The sequence below is a fragment of the Lithobates pipiens genome, unplaced genomic scaffold (assembly GCF_037356315.1).
Source record: "Lithobates pipiens isolate NorthernLeopardFrog02 unplaced genomic scaffold, aLitPip1_a1.2 Scaffold_35, whole genome shotgun sequence".
NCBI classification, from domain to species: domain Eukaryota; kingdom Metazoa; phylum Chordata; class Amphibia; order Anura; family Ranidae; genus Lithobates; species Lithobates pipiens.
The window spans coordinates 16,883,271-16,906,390 of NW_027507811.1; the positions used below are offsets into that span (position 1 = coordinate 16,883,271).

Consider the following 23,120-nt stretch of genomic DNA (forward strand, 5'->3'; position numbering starts at 1 on the left):
ATGGTGGAGGAGATCTGTCGGAGAATGTAGTGTGTATGATGGGGGAGATCTGTCGGAGAATGTAGTGTGGATGGGGGGGGAGATCTGTCGGAGAATGTAGTGTGGATGGTGGGGAGATCTGTCAGAGAATGTAGTGTGGATGGTGGAGGAGATCTGTCGGAGAATGTAGTGTGGATGGTGGAGGAGAGCTGTCGGAGAATGTAGTGTGGATGGTGGAGGAGAGCTGTCAAAGAATGTAGTGTGGATGGTGGAGGAGATCTGTCGGAGAATGTAGTGTGGAGGGTGGAGGAGATCTGTCGGAGAATGTAGTGTGGATGGTGGGAGGAGATCTGTCGGAGAATGTAGTGTGGATGGTGGGAGGAGAGCTGTCAGAGAATGTAGTGTGGATGGTGGAGGAGATCTGTCGGAGAATGTAGTGTGGATGGTGGGAGGAGAGATGTCGGAGAATGTAGTGTGGATGGTAGAGGAGATCTGTCGGAGAATGTAGTGTGGATGGTGGAGGAGATCTGTCGGAGAATGTAGTGTGGATGGTGAGAGGAGATCTGTCGGAGAATGTAGTGTGGATGGTGGAAGAGATCTGTCGGAGAATGTAGTGTGGTTGGTGGAGGAGATCTGTCGGAGAATGTAGTGTGGATGGTGGAGGAGAGCTGTCAGAGAATGTAGTGTGGATGATGGAGGAGATCTGTCGGAGAATGTAGTGCGGATGGTGGAGGAGATCTGTCGGAGAATGTAGTGTGGATGGTGGAGGAGAGCTGTCGGAGAATGTAGTGTGGATGGTGGAGGAGATCTGTCGGAGAATGTAGTGTGGATGGTGGAGGAGAGCTGTCGGAGAATGTAGTGTGGATGGTGGGAGGAGAGCTGTCGGAGAATGTAGTGTGGATGGTGGAGGAGATCTGTCGGAGAATGTAGTGTGGATGGTGGAGGAGATCTGTCGGAGAATGTAGTGTGGATGGTGGAGGAGATCTGTCGGGGAATGTAGTGTGGATGGTGGAGGAGATCTGTCGGAGAATGTAGTGCGGATGGTGGGAGGAGATCTGTCGGAGAATGTAGTGTGGATGGTGGAGGAGATCTGTCGGAGAATGTAGTGTGGATGGTGGAGGAGATCTGTCGGAGAATGTAGTGTGGATGGTGGAAGAGAGCTGTCAGAGAATGTAGTGTGGATGGTGGGGGGAGATCTGTCGGAGAATGTAGTGTGGATGGTGGGAGGAGAGCTGTCGGAGAATGTAGTGTGGATGGGAGGAGATCTGTCGGAGAATGTAGTGTGGATGGTGGAGGAGATCTGTCGGAGAATGTAGTGTGGATGGTGGAGGAGATCTGTCGGAGAATGTAGTGTAGATGGTGGAGGAGATCTGTCGGAGAATGTAGTGCGGATGGTGGGAGGAGATCTGTCGGAGAATGTAGTGTGGATGGTGGGAGGAGAGCTGTCGGAGAATGTAGTGTGGATGGTGGAGGAGATCTGTCGGAGAATGTAGTGTGGATGGTGGAGGAGATCTGTTGGAGAATGTAGTGTGGATGGTGGAGGAGATCTGTCGGGGAATGTAGTGTGGATGGTGGAGGAGATCTGTCGGAGAATGTAGTGCGGATGGTGGGAGGAGATCTGTCGGAGAATGTAGTGTGGATGGTGGAGGAGATCTGTCGGAGAATGTAGTGTGGATGGTGGAAGAGAGCTGTCAGAGAATGTAGTGTGGATGGTGGGGGGAGATCTGTCGGAGAATGTAGTGTGGATGGTGGGAGGAGATCTGTCGGAGAATGTAGAGTGGATGGTGGGAGGAGATCTGTCGGAGAATGTAGTGTGGATGATGGAGGAGAGCTGTCGGAGAATGTAGTGTGGATGGTGGAGGAGATCTGTCGGAGAATGTAGTGTAGATGGTGGAGGAGATCTGTCGGAGAATGTAGTGTGGATGGTGGAGGAGATCTGTCGGAGAATGTAGTGTGGATGGTGGAGGAGAGCTGTCAGAGAATGTAGTGTGGATGATGGGAGGAGATCTGTCGGAGAATGTAGTGTGGATGGTGGAGGAGAGCTGTCGGAGAATGTAGTGTGGAGGGTGGAGGAGAGCTGTCGGAGAATGTAGTGTGGATGGTGGGGGGAGAGCTGTCGGAGAATGTAGTGTGGATGGTGGAGGAGATCTGTCGGAGAATGTAGTGTAGATGGTGGAGGAGATCTGTCGGAGAATGTAGTGTGGATGGTGGAGGAGATCTGTCGGAGAATGTAGTGTGGATGGTGGAGGAGAGCTGTCAGAGAATGTAGTGTGGATGATGGGAGGAGATCTGTCGGAGAATGTAGTGTGGATGGTGGAGGAGAGCTGTCGGAGAATGTAGTGTGGAGGGTGGAGGAGAGCTGTCGGAGAATGTAGTGTGGATGGTGGGGGGAGAGCTGTCGGAGAATGTAGTGTGGATGGTGGAGGAGATCTGTCGGAGAATGTGGTGTGGATGGTGGAGGAGATCTGTCGGAGAATGTAGTGTGGATGGCGGAGGAGATCTGTCGGAGAATGTAGTGTGGATGGTGGGAGGAGATCTGTCGGAGAATGTAGTGTGGATGGTGGGAGGAGATCTGTCGGAGAATGTAGTGTGGATGGTGGAGGAGATCTGTCGGAGAATGTACTGTGGATGGTGGGAGGAGATCTGTCGGAGAATGTAGTGTGGATGGTGGGGGGAGAGCTGTCAGAGAATGTAGTGTGGATGATGAAGGAGAGCTGTCGGAGAATGTAGTGTAGATGGTGGAGGAGATCTGCTGGAGAATGTAGTGTGGATGGTGGAGGAGATCTGTCGGAGAATTTAGTGTGGATGGCGGAGGAGATCTGTCGGAGAATGTAGTGTGGATGGTGGAGGAGATCTGTCGGAGAATGTACTGTGGATGGTGGGAGGAGATCTGTCGGAGAATGTGTGGATGGTGGAGGAGATCTGTCGGAGAATGTAGTGTGGATGGTGGAGGAGATCTGTCGGATAATGTAGTGTGGATGGTGGGGGGAGAGCTGTCAGAGAATGTAGTGTGGATGATGGAGGAGAGCTGTCGGAGAATGTAGTGTGGATGGTGCAGGAGATCTGTCGGAGAATGTAGTGTGGATGGTGGAGGAGATCTGTCGGAGAATGTGGTGTGGATGGTGGAGGAGATCTGTCGGAGAATGTAGTGTGGATGGCGGAGGAGATCTGTCGGAGAATGTAGTGTGGATGGTGGAGGAGATCTGTCGGAGAATGTACTGTGGATGGTGGGAGGAGATCTGTCGGAGAATGTAGTGTGGATGGTGGGAGGAGATCTGTCGGAGAATGTAGTGTGGATGGTGGAGGAGATCTGTCGGAGAATGTACTGTGGATGGTGGGAGGAGATCTGTCGGAGAATGTAGTGTGGATGGTGGGGGGAGAGCTGTGGGAGAATGTAGTGTGGATGGTGGAGGAGAGCTGTCGGAGAATGTACTGTGGATGGTGGGAGGAGATCTGTCGGAGAATGTAGTGTGGATGGTGGAGGAGATCTGTCGGAGAATGTAGTGTGGATGGTGGGAGGAGATCTGTCGGAGAATGTAGTGTGGATGGTGGGGGGAGAGCTGTCGGAGAATGTAGTGTAGATGGTGGAGGAGATCTGTCGGAGAATGTAGTGTGGATGGTGGGAGGAGATCTGTCAGAGAATGTAGTGTAGATGGTGGAGGAGATCTGTCGGAGAATGTAGTGTGGATGGTGGGAGGAGATCTGTCGGAGAATGTAGTGTGGATGGTGGAGGAGATCTGTCGGAGAATGTAGTGTGGATGGTGGAGGAGAGCTGTCAGAGAATGTAGTGTGGATGGTGGAGGAGAGCTGTCGGAGAATGTAGTGTGGATGGTGGAGGAGATCTGTCGGAGAATGTAGTGTGGATGGTGGAGGAGATCTGTCGGAGAATGTAGTGTGGATGGTGGAGGAGATCTGTCGGAGAATGTAGTGTGGATGGTGGTGGAGATCTGTCAGAGAATGTAGTGTGGATGGTGGAGGAGATTTGTCGGAGAATATAGTGTGGATGGTGGAGGAGATCTGTCGGAGAATGTAGTGCGGATGGTGGAGGAGATCTGTCGGAGAATGTAGTGTGGATGGTGGTGGAGATCTGTCGGAGAATGTAGTGTGGATGGTGGAGGAGATCTGTCGGAGAATGTAGTGTGGATGGTGGGGGGAGAGCTGTCGGAGAATGTAGTGTGGATGATGGAGGAGATCTGTCGGAGAATGTAGTGTGGATGGTGGGGGGGAGAGCTGTTGGAGAATGTAGTGTAGATGGTGGAGGTGATCTGTAGGAGAATGTAGTGTGGATGGTGGAGGAGAGCTGTCGGAGAATGTAGTGTGGATGGTGGAGGAGATCTGTCGGAGAATGTAGTGTGGATGGTGGGAGGAGATCTGTCGGAGAATGTAGTGTAGATGGTGGAGGAGATCTGTCGGAGAATGTAGTGTGGATGGTGGGAGGAGATCTGTCGGAGAATGTAGTGTGGATGGTGGGGGGAGAGCTGTCGGAGAATGTAGTGTAGATGGTGGAGGAGATCTGTCGGAGAATGTAGTGTGGATGGTGGGAGGAGATCTGTCGGAGAATGTAGTGTGGATGGTGGAGGAGATCTGTCGGAGAATGTAGTGTGGATGGTGGAGGAGAGCTGTCAGAGAATGTAGTGTGGATGGTGGAGGAGATCTGTCGGAGAATGTAGTGTGGATGGTGGGAGGAGAGATGTCGGAGAATGTAGTGTGGATGGTAGAGGAGATCTGTCGGAGAATGTAGTGTGGATGGTGGAGGAGATCTGTCGGAGAATGTAGTGTGGATGGTGAGAGGAGATCTGTCGGAGAATGTAGTGTGGATGGTGGAAGAGATCTGTCGGAGAATGTAGTGTGGTTGGTGGAGGAGATCTGTCGGAGAATGTAGTGTGGATGGTGGAGGAGAGCTGTCAGAGAATGTAGTGTGGATGATGGAGGAGATCTGTCGGAGAATGTAGTGTGGATGGTGGAGGAGAGCTGTCGGAGAATGTAGTGTGGATGGTGGAGGAGATCTGTCGGAGAATGTAGTGTGGATGGTGGAGGAGAGCTGTCGGAGAATGTAGTGTGGATGGTGGGAGGAGAGCTGTCGGAGAATGTAGTGTGGATGGTGGAGGAGATCTGTCGGAGAATGTAGTGTGGATGGTGGAGGAGATCTGTCGGAGAAGGTAGTGTGGATGGTGGAGGAGATCTGTCGGGGAATGTAGTGTGGATGGTGGAGGAGATCTGTCGGAGAATGTAGTGCGGATGGTGGGAGGAGATCTGTCGGAGAATGTAGTGTGGATGGTGGAGGAGATCTGTCGGAGAATGTAGTGTGGATGGTGGAGGAGATCTGTCGGAGAATGTAGTGTGGATGGTGGAAGAGAGCTGTCAGAGAATGTAGTGTGGATGGTGGGGGGAGATCTGTCGGAGAATGTAGTGTGGATGGTGGGAGGAGAGCTGTCGGAGAATGTAGTGTGGATGGGAGGAGATCTGTCGGAGAATGTAGTGTGGATGGTGGAGGAGATCTGTCGGAGAATGTAGTGTGGATGGTGGAGGAGAACTGTCGGAGAATGTAGTGTGGATGGTGGAGGAGATCTGTCGGAGAATGTAGTGTAGACGGTGGAGGAGATCTGTCGGAGAATGTAGTGCGGATGGTGGGAGGAGATCTGTCGGAGAATGTAGTGTAGACGGTGGAGGAGATCTGTCGGAGAATGTAGTGTGGATGGTGGAGGAGATCTGTCGGAGAATGTAGTGTGGATGGTGGGAGGAGATCTGTCGGAGAATGTAGTGCGGATGGTGGGAGGAGATCTGTCGGAGAATGTAGTGTGGATGGTGGGAGGAGAGCTGTCGGAGAATGTAGTGTGGATGGTGGAGGAGATCTGTCGGAGAATGTAGTGTGGATGGTGGAGGAGATCTGTCGGAGAATGTAGTGTGGATGGTGGAGGAGATCTGTCGGAGAATGTAGTGTAGACGGTGGAGGAGATCTGTCGGAGAATGTAGTGCGGATGGTGGGAGGAGATCTGTCGGAGAATGTAGTGTGGATGGTGGAGGAGATATGTCGGAGAATGTAGTGTGGATGGGGGAGGAGAGTTGTCGGAGAATGTAGTGTGGATGATGGAGGAGATCTGTCGGAGAATGTAGTGTGAATGGTGGGAGGAGAGCTGTCGGAGAATGTAGTGTGGATGGTGGAGGAGATCTGTCGGAGAATGTAGTGCGGATGGTGGAGGAGATCTGTCGGAGAATGTAGTGTGGATGGTGGTGGAGATCTGTCGGAGAATGTAGTGTGGTTGGTGGAGGAGATCTGTCGGAGAATGTAGTGTGGATGGTGGAGGAGAGCTGTCAGAGAATGTAGTGTGGATGATGGAGGAGATCTGTCGGAGAATGTAGTGTGGATGGTGGAGGAGAGCTGTCGGAGAATGTAGTGTGGATGGTGGAGGAGATCTGTCGGAGAATGTAGTGTGGATGGTGGAGGAGAGCTGTCGGAGAATGTAGTGTGGATGGTGGGAGGAGAGCTGTCGGAGAATGTAGTGTGGATGGTGGAGGAGATCTGTCGGAGAATGTAGTGTGGATGGTGGAGGAGATCTGTCGGAGAAGGTAGTGTGGATGGTGGAGGAGATCTGTCGGGGAATGTAGTGTGGATGGTGGAGGAGATCTGTCGGAGAATGTAGTGCGGATGGTGGGAGGAGATCTGTCGGAGAATGTAGTGTGGATGGTGGAGGAGATCTGTCGGAGAATGTAGTGTGGATGGTGGAGGAGATCTGTCGGAGAATGTAGTGTGGATGGTGGAAGAGAGCTGTCAGAGAATGTAGTGTGGATGGTGGGGGGAGATCTGTCGGAGAATGTAGTGTGGATGGTGGGAGGAGAGCTGTCGGAGAATGTAGTGTGGATGGGAGGAGATCTGTCGGAGAATGTAGTGTGGATGGTGGAGGAGATCTGTCGGAGAATGTAGTGTGGATGGTGGAGGAGAACTGTCGGAGAATGTAGTGTGGATGGTGGAGGAGATCTGTCGGAGAATGTAGTGTAGACGGTGGAGGAGATCTGTCGGAGAATGTAGTGCGGATGGTGGGAGGAGATCTGTCGGAGAATGTAGTGTAGACGGTGGAGGAGATCTGTCGGAGAATGTAGTGCGGATGGTGGGAGGAGATCTGTCGGAGAATGTAGTGTGGATGGTGGGAGGAGAGCTGTCGGAGAATGTAGTGTGGATGGTGGAGGAGATCTGTCGGAGAATGTAGTGTGGATGGTGGAGGAGATCTGTCGGAGAATGTAGTGTGGATGGTGGAGGAGATCTGTCGGAGAATGTAGTGTAGACGGTGGAGGAGATCTGTCGGAGAATGTAGTGCGGATGGTGGGAGGAGATCTGTCGGAGAATGTAGTGTGGATGGTGGGAGGAGAGCTGTCGGAGAATGTAGTGTGGATGGTGGAGGAGATCTGTCGGAGAATGTAGTGTGGATGGTGGAGGAGATCTGTCGGAGAATGTAGTGTGGATGGTGGAGGAGATCTGTCGGAGAATGTAGTGTGGATGGTGGAGGAGATCTGTCGGAGAATGTAGTGTGGATGGTGGAGGAGAACTGTCGGAGAATGTAGTGTGGATGGTGGAGGAGATCTGTCGGAGAATGTAGTGTGGATGGTGGGAGGAGATCTGTCGGAGAATGTAGTGTGGATGGTGGAGGAGATCTGTCGGAGAATGTAGCGTGGATGGTGGAGGAGATCTGTCGGAGAATGTAGTGTGGATGGTGGAGGAGAGCTGTCGGAGAATGTAGTGTGGATGGGGGAGGAGATCTGTCGGAGAATGTAGTGTGGATGGTGGGGGGAGAGCTGTCGGAGAATGTAGTGTGGATAGTGGAGGAGAGCTGTCGGAGAATGTAGTGTAGATGGTGGAGGAGATCTGTCGGAGAATGTAGTGTGGATGGTGGAGGAGGAGATCTGTCGGAGAATGTAGTGTGGATGGTGGGAGGAGGAGATCTGTCAGAGAATGTAGTGTGGATGGTGGGGGGAGAGCTGTCGGAGAATGTAGTGTGGATAGTGGAGGAGAGCTGTCGGAGAATGTAGTGTAGATGGTGGAGGAGATCTGTCGGAGAATGTAGTGTGGATAGTGGAGGAGAGCTGTCGGAGAATGTAGTGTAGATGGTGCAGGAGATCTGTCGGAGAATGTAGTGTGGATGGTGGAGGAGAGCTGTCAGAGAATGTAGTGTGGATGGTGGAGGAGATCTGTCGGAGAATGTAGTGTGGATGGTGGGGGAGATCTGTCGGAGAATGTAGTGTGGATGGTGGAGGAGAGCTGTCGGAGAATGTAGTGTGGATGGTGGAGGAGATCTGTCGGAGAATGTAGTGTGGATGGTGGAGGAGATCTGTCGGAGAATGTAGTGTGGATGGTGGAGGAGATCTGTCGGAGAATGTAGTGTGGATGGTGGAGGAGATCTGTCGGAGAATGTAGTGTGGATGGTGGAGGAGGAGAGCTGTCGGAGAATGTAGTGTGGATGGTGGAGGAGATCTGTCGGAGAATGTAGTGTGGATGGTGGAGGAGATCTGTCGGAGATGTAGTGTGGATAGTGGAGGAGAGCTGTCGGAGAATGTAGTGTGGATGGTGGAGGAGATCTGTCGGAGAATGTAGTGTGGATGGTGGAGGAGGAGAGCTGTCGGAGAATGTAGTGTGGATGGTGGAGGAGATCTGTCGGAGAATGTAGTGTGGATGGTGGAGGAGATCTGTCGGAGAATGTAGTGTGGATGGTGGGGGAGATCTGTCGGAGAATGTAGTGTGGATGGTGGAGGAGAGCTGTCGGAGAATGTAGTGTGGATGGTGGAGGAGATCTGTCGGAGAATGTAGTGTGGATGGTGGAGGAGGAGAGCTGTCGGAGAATGTAGTGTGGATGGTGGAGGAGATCTGTCGGAGAATGTAGTGTGGATGGTGGAGGAGATCTGTCGGAGAATGTAGTGTGGATGGTGGGGGGAGAGCTGTCGGAGAATGTAGTGTAGATGGTGGAGGAGATCTGTCGGAGAATGTAGTGTGGATGGTGGGAGGAGATCTGTCGGAGAATGTAGTGTGGATGGTGGAGGAGATCTGTCGGAGAATGTAGTGTGGATGGTGGAGGAGAGCTGTCAGAGAATGTAGTGTGGATGGTGGAGGAGATCTGTCGGAGAATGTAGTGTGGATGGTGGGAGGAGAGATGTCGGAGAATGTAGTGTGGATGGTAGAGGAGATCTGTCGGAGAATGTAGTGTGGATGGTGGAGGAGATCTGTCGGAGAATGTAGTGTGGATGGTGAGAGGAGATCTGTCGGAGAATGTAGTGTGGATGGTGGAAGAGATCTGTCGGAGAATGTAGTGTGGTTGGTGGAGGAGATCTGTCGGAGAATGTAGTGTGGATGGTGGAGGAGAGCTGTCAGAGAATGTAGTGTGGATGATGGAGGAGATCTGTCGGAGAATGTAGTGTGGATGGTGGAGGAGAGCTGTCGGAGAATGTAGTGTGGATGGTGGAGGAGATCTGTCGGAGAATGTAGTGTGGATGGTGGAGGAGAGCTGTCGGAGAATGTAGTGTGGATGGTGGGAGGAGAGCTGTCGGAGAATGTAGTGTGGATGGTGGAGGAGATCTGTCGGAGAATGTAGTGTGGATGGTGGAGGAGATCTGTCGGAGAAGGTAGTGTGGATGGTGGAGGAGATCTGTCGGGGAATGTAGTGTGGATGGTGGAGGAGATCTGTCGGAGAATGTAGTGCGGATGGTGGGAGGAGATCTGTCGGAGAATGTAGTGTGGATGGTGGAGGAGATCTGTCGGAGAATGTAGTGTGGATGGTGGAGGAGATCTGTCGGAGAATGTAGTGTGGATGGTGGAAGAGAGCTGTCAGAGAATGTAGTGTGGATGGTGGGGGGAGATCTGTCGGAGAATGTAGTGTGGATGGTGGGAGGAGAGCTGTCGGAGAATGTAGTGTGGATGGGAGGAGATCTGTCGGAGAATGTAGTGTGGATGGTGGAGGAGATCTGTCGGAGAATGTAGTGTGGATGGTGGAGGAGAACTGTCGGAGAATGTAGTGTGGATGGTGGAGGAGATCTGTCGGAGAATGTAGTGTAGACGGTGGAGGAGATCTGTCGGAGAATGTAGTGCGGATGGTGGGAGGAGATCTGTCGGAGAATGTAGTGTAGACGGTGGAGGAGATCTGTCGGAGAATGTAGTGCGGATGGTGGGAGGAGATCTGTCGGAGAATGTAGTGTGGATGGTGGGAGGAGAGCTGTCGGAGAATGTAGTGTGGATGGTGGAGGAGATCTGTCGGAGAATGTAGTGTGGATGGTGGAGGAGATCTGTCGGAGAATGTAGTGTGGATGGTGGAGGAGATCTGTCGGAGAATGTAGTGTAGACGGTGGAGGAGATCTGTCGGAGAATGTAGTGCGGATGGTGGGAGGAGATCTGTCGGAGAATGTAGTGTGGATGGTGGAGGAGATATGTCGGAGAATGTAGTGTGGATGGGGGAGGAGAGTTGTCGGAGAATGTAGTGTGGATGATGGAGGAGATCTGTCGGAGAATGTAGTGTGAATGGTGGGAGGAGAGCTGTCGGAGAATGTAGTGTGGATGGTGGAGGAGATCTGTCGGAGAATGTAGTGCGGATGGTGGAGGAGATCTGTCGGAGAATGTAGTGTGGATGGTGGTGGAGATCTGTCGGAGAATGTAGTGTGGTTGGTGGAGGAGATCTGTCGGAGAATGTAGTGTGGATGGTGGAGGAGAGCTGTCAGAGAATGTAGTGTGGATGATGGAGGAGATCTGTCGGAGAATGTAGTGTGGATGGTGGAGGAGAGCTGTCGGAGAATGTAGTGTGGATGGTGGAGGAGATCTGTCGGAGAATGTAGTGTGGATGGTGGAGGAGAGCTGTCGGAGAATGTAGTGTGGATGGTGGGAGGAGAGCTGTCGGAGAATGTAGTGTGGATGGTGGAGGAGATCTGTCGGAGAATGTAGTGTGGATGGTGGAGGAGATCTGTCGGAGAAGGTAGTGTGGATGGTGGAGGAGATCTGTCGGGGAATGTAGTGTGGATGGTGGAGGAGATCTGTCGGAGAATGTAGTGCGGATGGTGGGAGGAGATCTGTCGGAGAATGTAGTGTGGATGGTGGAGGAGATCTGTCGGAGAATGTAGTGTGGATGGTGGAGGAGATCTGTCGGAGAATGTAGTGTGGATGGTGGAAGAGAGCTGTCAGAGAATGTAGTGTGGATGGTGGGGGGAGATCTGTCGGAGAATGTAGTGTGGATGGTGGGAGGAGAGCTGTCGGAGAATGTAGTGTGGATGGGAGGAGATCTGTCGGAGAATGTAGTGTGGATGGTGGAGGAGATCTGTCGGAGAATGTAGTGTGGATGGTGGAGGAGAACTGTCGGAGAATGTAGTGTGGATGGTGGAGGAGATCTGTCGGAGAATGTAGTGTAGACGGTGGAGGAGATCTGTCGGAGAATGTAGTGCGGATGGTGGGAGGAGATCTGTCGGAGAATGTAGTGTAGACGGTGGAGGAGATCTGTCGGAGAATGTAGTGCGGATGGTGGGAGGAGATCTGTCGGAGAATGTAGTGTGGATGGTGGGAGGAGAGCTGTCGGAGAATGTAGTGTGGATGGTGGAGGAGATCTGTCGGAGAATGTAGTGTGGATGGTGGAGGAGATCTGTCGGAGAATGTAGTGTGGATGGTGGAGGAGATCTGTCGGAGAATGTAGTGTAGACGGTGGAGGAGATCTGTCGGAGAATGTAGTGCGGATGGTGGGAGGAGATCTGTCGGAGAATGTAGTGTGGATGGTGGGAGGAGAGCTGTCGGAGAATGTAGTGTGGATGGTGGAGGAGATCTGTCGGAGAATGTAGTGTGGATGGTGGAGGAGATCTGTCGGAGAATGTAGTGTGGATGGTGGAGAAGATCTGTCGGAGAATGTAGTGTGGATGGTGGAGGAGATCTGTCGGAGAATGTAGTGTGGATGGTGGAGGAGAACTGTCGGAGAATGTAGTGTGGATGGTGGAGGAGATCTGTCGGAGAATGTAGTGTGGATGGTGGGAGGAGATCTGTCGGAGAATGTAGTGTGGATGGTGGAGGAGATCTGTCGGAGAATGTAGCGTGGATGGTGGAGGAGATCTGTCGGAGAATGTAGTGTGGATGGTGGAGGAGAGCTGTCGGAGAATGTAGTGTGGATGGGGGAGGAGATCTGTCGGAGAATGTAGTGTGGATGGTGGGGGGAGAGCTGTCGGAGAATGTAGTGTGGATAGTGGAGGAGAGCTGTCGGAGAATGTAGTGTAGATGGTGGAGGAGATCTGTCGGAGAATGTAGTGTGGATGGTGGAGGAGGAGATCTGTCGGAGAATGTAGTGTGGATGGTGGGAGGAGGAGATCTGTCAGAGAATGTAGTGTGGATGGTGGGGGGAGAGCTGTCGGAGAATGTAGTGTGGATAGTGGAGGAGAGCTGTCGGAGAATGTAGTGTAGATGGTGGAGGAGATCTGTCGGAGAATGTAGTGTGGATAGTGGAGGAGAGCTGTCGGAGAATGTAGTGTAGATGGTGCAGGAGATCTGTCGGAGAATGTAGTGTGGATGGTGGAGGAGAGCTGTCAGAGAATGTAGTGTGGATGGTGGAGGAGATCTGTCGGAGAATGTAGTGTGGATGGTGGGGGAGATCTGTCGGAGAATGTAGTGTGGATGGTGGAGGAGAGCTGTCGGAGAATGTAGTGTGGTTGGTGGAGGAGATCTGTCGGAGAATGTAGTGTGGATGGTGGAGGAGATCTGTCGGAGAATGTAGTGTGGATGGTGGAGGAGATCTGTCGGAGAATGTAGTGTGGATGGTGGAGGAGATCTGTCGGAGAATGTAGTGTGGATGGTGGAGGAGGAGAGCTGTCGGAGAATGTAGTGTGGATGGTGGAGGAGATCTGTCGGAGAATGTAGTGTGGATGGTGGAGGAGATCTGTCGGAGATGTAGTGTGGATAGTGGAGGAGAGCTGTCGGAGAATGTAGTGTGGATGGTGGAGGAGATCTGTCGGAGAATGTAGTGTGGATGGTGGAGGAGGAGAGCTGTCGGAGAATGTAGTGTGGATGGTGGAGGAGATCTGTCGGAGAATGTAGTGTGGATGGTGGAGGAGATCTGTCGGAGAATGTAGTGTGGATGGTGGGGGAGATCTGTCGGAGAATGTAGTGTGGATGGTGGAGGAGAGCTGTCGGAGAATGTAGTGTGGATGGTGGAGGAGATCTGTCGGAGAATGTAGTGTGGATGGTGGAGGAGGAGAGCTGTCGGAGAATGTAGTGTGGATGGTGGAGGAGATCTGTCGGAGAATGTAGTGTGGATGGTGGAGGAGATCTGTCGGAGAATGTAGTGTGGATGGTGGGAGGAGATCTGTCGGAGAATGTAGTGTGGATGGTGGGAGGAGATCTGTCGGAGAATGTAGTGTGGATGGTGGAGGAGATCTGTCGGGGAATGCAGTGTGGATGGTGGAGGAGATCTGTCGGAGAATGTAGTGTGGATGATGGAGGAGAGTTGTCGGAGAATGTAGTGTGGCTGGTGGAGGAGATCTGTCGGAGAATGTACCGTAGTGTGGATGGTGGGAGGAGATCTGTCGGAGAATGTAGAATGGATGGTGGAGGAGATCTGTCGGAGAATGTAGTGTGGATGGTGGAGGAGATATGTCGGAGAATGTAGTGTGGATGGGGGAGGAGAGTTGTCGGAGAATGTAGTGTGGATGATGGAGGAGATCTGTCGGAGAATGTAGTGTGAATGGTGGGAGGAGAGCTGTCGGAGAATGTAGTGTGGATGGTGGAGGAGATCTGTTGGAGAATGCAGTGTGGATGGTGGGAGGAGATCTGTCAGAGAATGTAGTGTGGATGGTGGGAGGAGATCTGTCGGAGAATGTAGTGTGGATGGTGGGAGGAGATCTGTCAGAGAATGTAGTGTGGATGGTGGAGGAGATCTGTCGGAGAATGTAGTGTGGATGGTGGGAGGAGATCTGTCGGAGAATGTAGTGTGGATGGTGGAGGAGATCTGTCGGAGAATGTAGTGTGGATGGAGGAGATCTGTCAGAGAATGTAGTGTGGATGGTGGAGGAGATCTGTCGGAGAATGTAGTGTGGATGGTGGAGGAGATCTGTCAGAGAATGTAGTGTGGATGGTGGGAGAAGATCTATCGGAGAATGTAGTGTGGATGGTGGAGGAGAGCTGTCGGAGAATGTAGTGTGGATGGTGGAGGAGATCTGTCGGAGAATGTAGTGTGGATGATGGAGGAGAGCTGTCGGAGAATGTAGTGTGGATGGTGGAGGAGAGCTGTCGGAGAATGTAGTGTGGATGGTGGAGGAGAGCTGTCGGAGAATGTAGTGTGGATGGGGGAGGAGATCTGTCGGAGAATGTAGTGTGGATGGGGGAGGAGATCTGTCGGAGAATGTAGTGTGGATGGGGGAGGAGATCTGTCGGAGAATGTAGTGTGGATGGTGGAGGAGATCTGTCGGAGAATGTAGTGTGGATGGTGGAGGAGAGCTGTCGGAGAATGTAGTGTGGATGGTGGGAGGAGATCTGTCGGAGAATGTAGTGTGGATGGTGGAGGAGATCTGTCGGAGAATGTAGTGTGGATGGTGGAGGAGATCTGTCGGAGAATGTAGTGTGGATGGTGGAGGAGATCTGTCGGAGAATGTAGTGTGGATGGTGGAGGAGATCTGTCAGAGAATGTAGTGTGGATGGTGGAGGAGATCTGTCGGAGAATGTAGTGTGGATGGTGGAGGAGATCTGTCGGAGAATGTAGTGTGGATGGTGGAGGAGATCTGTCGGAGAATGTAGTGTGGATGGGGGAGGAGATCTGTCGGAGAGTGTAGTGTGGATGGTGGAGGAGATCTGTCGGAGAATGTAGTGTGGATGGGGAAGGAGAGTTGGATATGGAGGGACTTTAAATGTTGTGTTTTCAAATGAGTTATAGTTTTGGTTATAAAATAGAGGAAAGCACCAAGGCATTGATGAAATAAAAAACATAAGTAACAGTTCTTTTAGCCTCCATAAGATGGCGGTCTTGGCTATTGGTGAAACACACAGACAGGAAGTATTGTATAGACTGGAATTGATGTAAAGGTCAGACAGGAAGCAATTTAAAGTACACAAAGCGGTTCTTGGGCTAACCGTAATTTGGGAGGAAGTATAGAGGAGACATTGCTGGAAATGGCAGCAGAGGAGGTAATTAGATGTTATTTTCTATTTAAACCCAGTAACCCCCCCCCCCCCCCACTGTCATGTCCGTCCTCTTCCTCCATTGATTCTGCAATGTATTTTTATATCCAGGGGAGTTTTTGTCTACAACAACTTGTAAAATAATGTTGTGCGGGAGAGCTGTCAGATAATGTAGTTTGGATGGTAGTGGGGAGGAATTTAATTGTTTGAGCTTTAAAATTGTCCTGGAAATGTTCCTGTTTTAGAAAGGGAAAGGTTGTCAGTATTATGAATTTTTATAAAGAGTTGTTTAGTGAATAACGAGCGAATGGGAGGAGAGAGGAGCAGGGAGTATGACATCATGTGTAGGAGAGCGTGACACGACAAATTGTGCAAGATAGGTCTTGTCTCTGCAATTAAAACACAGACCTGACCGGAGAGGTGAGGAGGATTCTGGGAGGTCACATGACATCACTCTTATCTCTATTAATAAAACACAGACCTGACCGGAGAGGTGAGGAGGATTCTGGGAGGTCACATGACATCACTCTTATCTCTATTAATAAAACACAGACCTGACCGGAGAGGTGAGGAGGATTCTGGGAAGTCTGTAGAGATAATTGTTACTTTCTCTGTACACAGGATTATAAAGTAGTGAAGAAAAAATCCTGGTGATCCATTAACACCCAACAGCCGTCTCCATGGGACATCACCCATCCCAGTGCCTCCACCTCACTGCCTGACAAAAGAGGCAACCAGTGCCAAGAAGATTCTGGAAGTCACCAAGAAGATCATTGAACTGGTGACAGGAGAGGTGAGGAGGATTCTGGGAATTCTGGGACATTATCCAGTAACAGACAAGGGATGTGTCTGGATGGTGACTGTATCATTGTGTGTGTCAGGTTCCTATAAGGTGTCAGGATGTCACTGTCTATTTCTCCATGGAGGAGTGGGAGTATTTAGAAGGACACAAGGATCTCTACAAGGACGTCATGATGGACAATCAGCCGCCCCTCACATCACCGGGTAAGAGGAGACTTTATTGTAAAGGAGAGAGCAGTACGGAGGCTCCACCTAGATCCCCCATCATCTGATAAACACATAGAAACAATGTATTCAGTCAGTGTGTGTGTTTCCTACAGATGGATCCAGTAATGGGAACCCACCAGAGAGATGTCCCCCTCCTCTGTATTCCCGGGATTCCACACAGGAAGATCACACCATCCCCCACCATCATCAGGTAGGTGGGACTGAACAAGCATAAAGACCTAAAACATATTCTAAGCTATGGGATGATTTTCTATGTAACCTCTTGTTCCTTTTTACACATGTATTTTATCATCTTTGGGGTTTAGGGTGAAGAACTGAAAGACATCAAAGCTGAAATTAAAAACGAAGAACCAATATTTGTGAGGGGAGATCAGCGATCTATGAAGGAGGGTGGTCTTCTCTGTTCCTTTTATTCTTTGAAAGATCAGAACCTCCCTCACCGTGATCAGGTAGGTGGAACTGAGCAGCTAGAACTTACATTATAAGCTATAAGAGGGCATTCTTCTATGTAACTTCTTGTTCTATCATCTTTGGGGTTTAGGGTGAAGAACTGGAAGACATCAAAGTTGAGATTAAAGTGGAGGAACGGATGTTGGTGAGTGGAGATCAGCAGTCTATGGAGGAGGGGGAGAGGATTATGAAAAGTAAACAGGAGGAATCTTCTCTACATGAGGACACAAGTAAGTCATAAACTGTAAATATATAGAGACAGTTCTAATTTTTATTTAACATCGATGAGTATAAATAAGATATTTATATTTTTACCAAGGTTTTGAAAAAGGACATATGAGGTTTACCCTCAGAAAAAAATATAAAGCAGCAGTTTATGCACATAAAGAAAGAAAACCTGTATAAAGTTTGATCCAGTTTTCCCCCAATTTGGATAAAAGAATTCCTTCCTGATTTGATCCGATATAGTATGACACTTCAGATCAACATATTACAATGACTTTGACCAGACTTACACTGTACACCATATGAAAGGTCCATCTCCATTCCCCAATATAACATCATGTTCCCAACAAATGAGGAGGAGATACTGTACACCATATGAAAAGTCCATCTCCATTCCTCCATATAACGTCATGTTCCCAACAAATGAGGAGGAGATACTGTACACCATATGAAAGGTCCATCTCCATTCCCCAATATAACGTCATGTTCCCAACAAATGAGGAGGAGATACTGTACACCATATGAAAGGTCCATCTCCATTCCTCAATATAATGTCATGTTCCCAACAAATGAGGAGGAGATACTGTACACCATATGAAAGGTCCCTCTCCATTCCTCAATATAACGTCATGTTCCCAACAAATGAGGAGGAGATACTGTACACCATATGAAAGGTCCATCTCTATTCCTCAATATAACGTCATGTTCCCAACAAATGAGGAGGAGATACTGTACACCATATGAAAGGTCCATCTCCATTCCTCAATATAATGTCATGTTCCCAACAAATGAGGAGGAGATACTGTACACCATATGAAAGGTCCCTCTCCATTCCTCAATATAACGTCATGTTCCCAACAAATGAGGAGAAGATACTGTACACCATATGAAAGGTCCATCTCCATTCCCCAATATAACGTCATGTTCCCAACAAATGAGGTGGAGATACTGTACACCATATGAAAGGTCCATCTCCATTCCCCAATATAATGTCATGTTCCCAACAAATGAGGAGGAGATACTGTACACCATATGAAAGGTCCATCTCCATTCCTCAATATAACGTCATGTTCCCAACAAATGAGGAGGAGATACTGTACACCATATGAAAGGTCCCTCTCCATTCCTCAATATAACGTCATGTTCCCAACAAATGAGGAGGAGATACTGTACACCATATGAAAGGTCCATCTCCATTCCCCAATATAACGTCATGTTCCCAACAAATGAGGAGGAGATACTGTACACCATATGAAAGGTCCATCTCCATTCCTCAATATAATGTCATGTTCCCAACAAATGAGGAGGAGATACTGTACACCATATGAAAGGTCCCTCTCCATTCCTCAATATAACGTCATGTTCCCAACAAATGAGGTGGAGATACTGTACACCATATGAAAGGTCCATCTCCATTCCCCAATATAATGTCATGTTCCCAACAAATGAGGAGGAGATACTGTACACCATATGAAAGGTCCATCTCCATTCCTCAATATAATGTCATGTTCCCAACAAATGAGGAGGAGATACTGTACTCCATATGAAAGATCCATCTCCATTCCTCAATATAACGTCATGTTCCCAACAAATGAGGAGGAGATACTGTACACCATATGAAAGGTCCATCTCCATTCCTCAATATAATGTCATGTTCCCAACAAATGAGGAGGAGACACTGTACACCATATGGAAGGTCCATCTCCATTCCTCAATATAACGTCATGTCCCCAACAAATGAGGAGGAGATACTGTACACCATATGGAAGGTCCATCTCCATTCCTCAATATAACGTCATGTCCCCAACAAATGAGGAGGAGATACTGTACACCATATGGAAGGTCCATCTCCATTCCTCAATATAACGTCATGTCCCCAACAAATGAGGAGGAGATACTGTACATCATATGAAAGGTCCATCTCCATTCCTCAATATAATGTCATGTTCCCAACAAATGAGGAGGAGATACTGTACACCATATGAAAGGTCCATCTCCATTCCTCAATATAATGTCATGTTCCCAACAAATGAGGAGGAGATACTGTACACCATATGAAAGGTCCATCTCCATTCCTCAATATAATGTCATGTTCCCAACAAATGAGGAGGAGATACTGTACACCATATGAAAGGTCCATCTCCATTCCTCAATATAACGTCATGTTCCCAACAAATGAGGAGGAGATACTGTACATCATATGAAAGGTCCATCTCCATTCCTCAATATAACGTCATGTTCCCAACAAATGAGGTGGAGATACTGTACACCATATGAAAGGTCCATCTCCATTCCTCAATATAACGTCATGTTCCCAACAAATGAGGTGGAGATACTGTACACCATATGAAAGGTCCATCTCCATTCCTCAATATAACGTCATGTTCCCAACAAATGAGGTGGAGATACTGTACACCATATGAAAGGTCCATCTCCATTCCTCAATATAACGTCATGTTCCCAACAAATGAGGAGGAGATACTGTACATCATATGAAAGGTCCATCTCCATTCCTCAATATAACGTCATGTTCCCAACAAATGAGGAGGAGATACTGTACTCCATATGAAAGGTCCATCTCCAGAAAATATTTTGTGCTAGACCAACATATATACCATCTACAGTAAATGCAAGGTTCGGAAAATACTTATAACATTTTTTGTAACATTGCTTGTCAACAGGTGGACACAATGTCCGGAATACCTCTGAGGAACATCTCATTGTATCTCCAGATTATAAAGCAGAAGATAATAAGATTGTACAATATTCTCCGGAAGGAAATCCCGATACTAAATATGTATATCACAGACCTTCCCAATTGGAGAGATCAATGGATCCCTCTAATCCTGAAGAACCTTCTGACCAATCCTACACTATGACTTCAGAAATCCCCCTGAGATCTCACGGTGCGGAGGGATCCACCGATACATCCAATCCCCAGGAATCTTCTATAAGCCATGAAGGAGATGACACAGGAGAGAGTTCCTTGTCATGTTCGGTGTGCCAGAAATCCTTCACCCACAGAAAAGCGCTCCTAACGCACGTTCGAAATCACAAACGCGAGCGACCCTTTTCATGCCCAGAGTGCGGGAAATGCTTCCCCGAGAAAAACTTACTTGTCATCCACCATAGAATTCATACCGGAGAGCGTCCCTTCTCATGTTCAGAGTGCGAGAAACGTTTCATCAAGGTAGGAGATCTTCACAAACATCAGAAAACCCACACGGGTGAACGCCCTTTTTCATGTTCGGAGTGCGGGAAAAGCTTTACTCAGAAAAGCTCACTTCTTACACACCTGAAAAGTCACACAGGCGAGCGGCCTTTCTCGTGTTCAGACTGCGGGAAATGTTTCGGCCTGAAACACGTACTACTTTATCACCAGAGAATTCACACGGGCGAGCGTCCTTATTCATGCTCGGAGTGTGGGAAAAGTTTCACTCAAAAAGGACACTTTCTTTCGCACCAGAGAATTCACACAGGTGAGCGTCCTTATTCATGCTCAGAGTGTGGGAAATGCTTTACTCAGAAAGAAACCCTTCATAAACACCAGCGATGTCACACAGGCGAACGTCCCTATTCATGTTCAGAGTGTGGGAAATGTTTCACTCAGATACAAGCCCTTCATAAACATCAGAGATGTCACACAGGTGAGCGACCGTATTCGTGCTCCGAGTGCGGGAAAAGTTTTACAGAGAAAAAAGTACTTCATGCACACCAGAAAAGTCATACGGGGGAGCGTCCTTTCTCATGTTCAGAGTGCGGGAAATGTTTCAGTGAGAAAGGAAGCCTTCATAAACACCAGAGAACTCACACAGGAGAGCGTCCTTTTTCATGCTTAGAGTGTGGGAAATGTTTTAGCGAGAAAGGAAACCTTCTTATCCACCAGAGAATTCACACAGGCGAGCGTCCTTTTTCATGTCCAGAGTGCAGGAAATGTTTTACTATTAAACAACACTTTCTTAAACACCAGAGAAGTCACACAGGTGAGCGCCCTTTTACTTGTGCAGAGTGCGGAAAGTGTTTTAGTCAAAAAGGAAACCTTAATAAACACCAGAGGATTCACACGGACGAGGGTCCTTATACATGTTTAGAGTGCGGGAAATGTTACATTCAGAAAGAGAGCCTTCAAAAACATCAGAGCTGTCACACAGGTGAGCAGCCTTATTCATGCTCAGAGTGCGGGAAATGCTTTTCAGGGGAAAGAGGACATCTTGCACACCAGAAAAGTCAAACGGTAGAGTTGTCTTTCTCATGTTTAGAGTGCGGGAAATGTTTTAGTGAGAGAGTAAACTTTCTTAGACATCAGAGAACTCACACACGCGAGTGTCCTTTTTCATGTTCAGAGTGCGGGAAGTGTTTCGGCGATCAAGCAAACCTTCTTAAACACAAAAGAATTCACACAGGTGAGCGTTCTTTCTCGTGTTCAGAGTGCGGGAAATCTTTCACTTTAAAGCAACACCTTCTTACACACCAGAGAATTCACACGGGGGAGCGTCCTTTCTCATGCTCAGAGTGCGGAGAATGTTTCACGTTATAAAACAACACCTTATTAAACACCAGAAAAGTCACACGGGTTAGCGTCCTTTGTCGTGTTTAGATTGTGGGAAATGTCAAAGTGGGAAAGCAAAACTTTTTGTGCTCCGTGCCACATGGGGGCGCACCATTTTTCATGTTCAGAGTGTGGGAAATGTTTTATTTAAAATAAAAAAAAAAACAGGATTCACACTGGTGTGGGTTGTCTTAATGAGTGTGGGAAAAGTTTTATGTATAATGTAAAGCCAATGAAACATCAGAGTACAACATTGGAGCACGGTGTTTGGGATTTTTCAGGTGCTTTACATCAGACGACACTTAATTCATTAAAAATTCATCATTTATTCAAAAATAATTCAAATTTAGGTTCCAAATAAAAGCATTTAAAACATATAAATTAAAGATCTGGTGTCACCCCAACCTCACCTCAATCCCCAATACAATACATATATACAAAGGATTTGCTCTGGGACCTTATATATAACAATATATATATAATCCCCTGAAGAAGCCCAGTGGGTGAAACACGTTCGGATTCTGTTATCATGCCATCATGGACCTTGAAAAACAGGAACTATATGAAATGATACAAACTGTTTGTTTTTTTTTGTATACAAAGGATTTGCCCTGGGTCTTGAGGTGTGTATGGTTAACCTATTTTAAATAATTCAACTAATCTATCAAAAAAATGTGGGAATGCTATGACCAGACCAGACAATATATAATCCCCTGAAGAAGCCCAGTGGGCAAAACACGTCAGAATTCTGTCATCATGCCACCGCCTTGAAAAACAGGACCTATATGAAATGATACTAAACATTTTTGTATACAAAGGATTTGCCCTGGGACTTTAAATGAGGTGAGTATTCTTAACCTGTTTTGAATAATTCAAGTGATATATCAAAAACATGTGGGAATGAGATAAACAGTATCGGACAATATAATATATATATATATATTGCCCTGAAGAAGCCCAATGGGCGAAACACGTCGGGATTCTGTCATCATGCCACCACCTTGAAAAACAGGAACTATATGAAATGATACTAAACATTTTTGTATACAAAGGATTTGCCCTGGGACTTAAATGAGGTGAGTATGGTTAACCTGTTTTGAATAATTCAAATGATATGTCAAAAGAAATGTGGGAATGCTATGAGCAGTAGCAGACAATATATATAATCCCCTGAAGAAGCCCAGTGGGTGAAACACGTCAGGATTCTGTCATCATGCCACCGCCTTGAAAAACAGGAACTATATGAAATGATACTAAACATTTTTATTTGTATACAAAGGATTTGCCTTGGGACTTAAAAGAGGTGAGTATGGTTAGCCAAGAAACATATCACGAGTATATAAAAAAATAGATTTATTGCAAATGGTTGTGCATGTGCAACGCAACAGCAGTAAATGCAGATCGGTAAGGTATACAAACAGCATAAAGAGAGAACAATCAACATACGTTGATAAATAGATTGTATATAAAAGGACAGTATACAGGTATCAAAATGATATGCAGCCGTCAGTAGTACCCGACGCGTTTTGCGAGACCACGCTCGCTCTTCAGGGGTAGATGCTTTAATATATCTCCAATACAAGTAGTAAACAAAATAAATTAGTATGGGGTCCTATTTCCAGACCCTTATGATCACTCACTTCTCTGCAAATTTTGTGCAACATACATTTATTTAGTTTACTACTTGTAATGCAGATATATTAAAGCATCTACCCCTGAAGAGCGAGCGTGGTCTTGCGAAACGCGTCGGTTACTACTGATGCATGCATATAATTTTGA

General features: G+C 48.2%; 2 protein-coding genes across 2 annotated transcripts in view; one reads left to right on the forward strand and one right to left on the reverse strand.

Moving 5' to 3' along the window:
* LOC143955530 (uncharacterized) overlaps window positions 1-21,520 on the forward strand; it is a 234,985-nt gene extending 213,465 nt beyond the window's left edge. Inside the window, exons 5-7 of the mRNA XM_077465578.1 lie at window positions 16,423-16,566; window positions 16,659-16,797; window positions 19,474-21,520. Coding sequence (XP_077321704.1) covers window positions 16,423-16,566; window positions 16,659-16,797; window positions 19,474-21,329 — 2,139 coding nt within the window. The 3' untranslated portion in view covers window positions 21,330-21,520. The remainder of the gene's footprint in view (window positions 1-16,422; window positions 16,567-16,658; window positions 16,798-19,473) is intronic.
* The window catches only part of LOC143955667 (uncharacterized), a 69,120-nt gene that overhangs the window by 18,700 nt on the left and 27,300 nt on the right, over window positions 1-23,120 (reverse strand). The window lies entirely within an intron of this gene.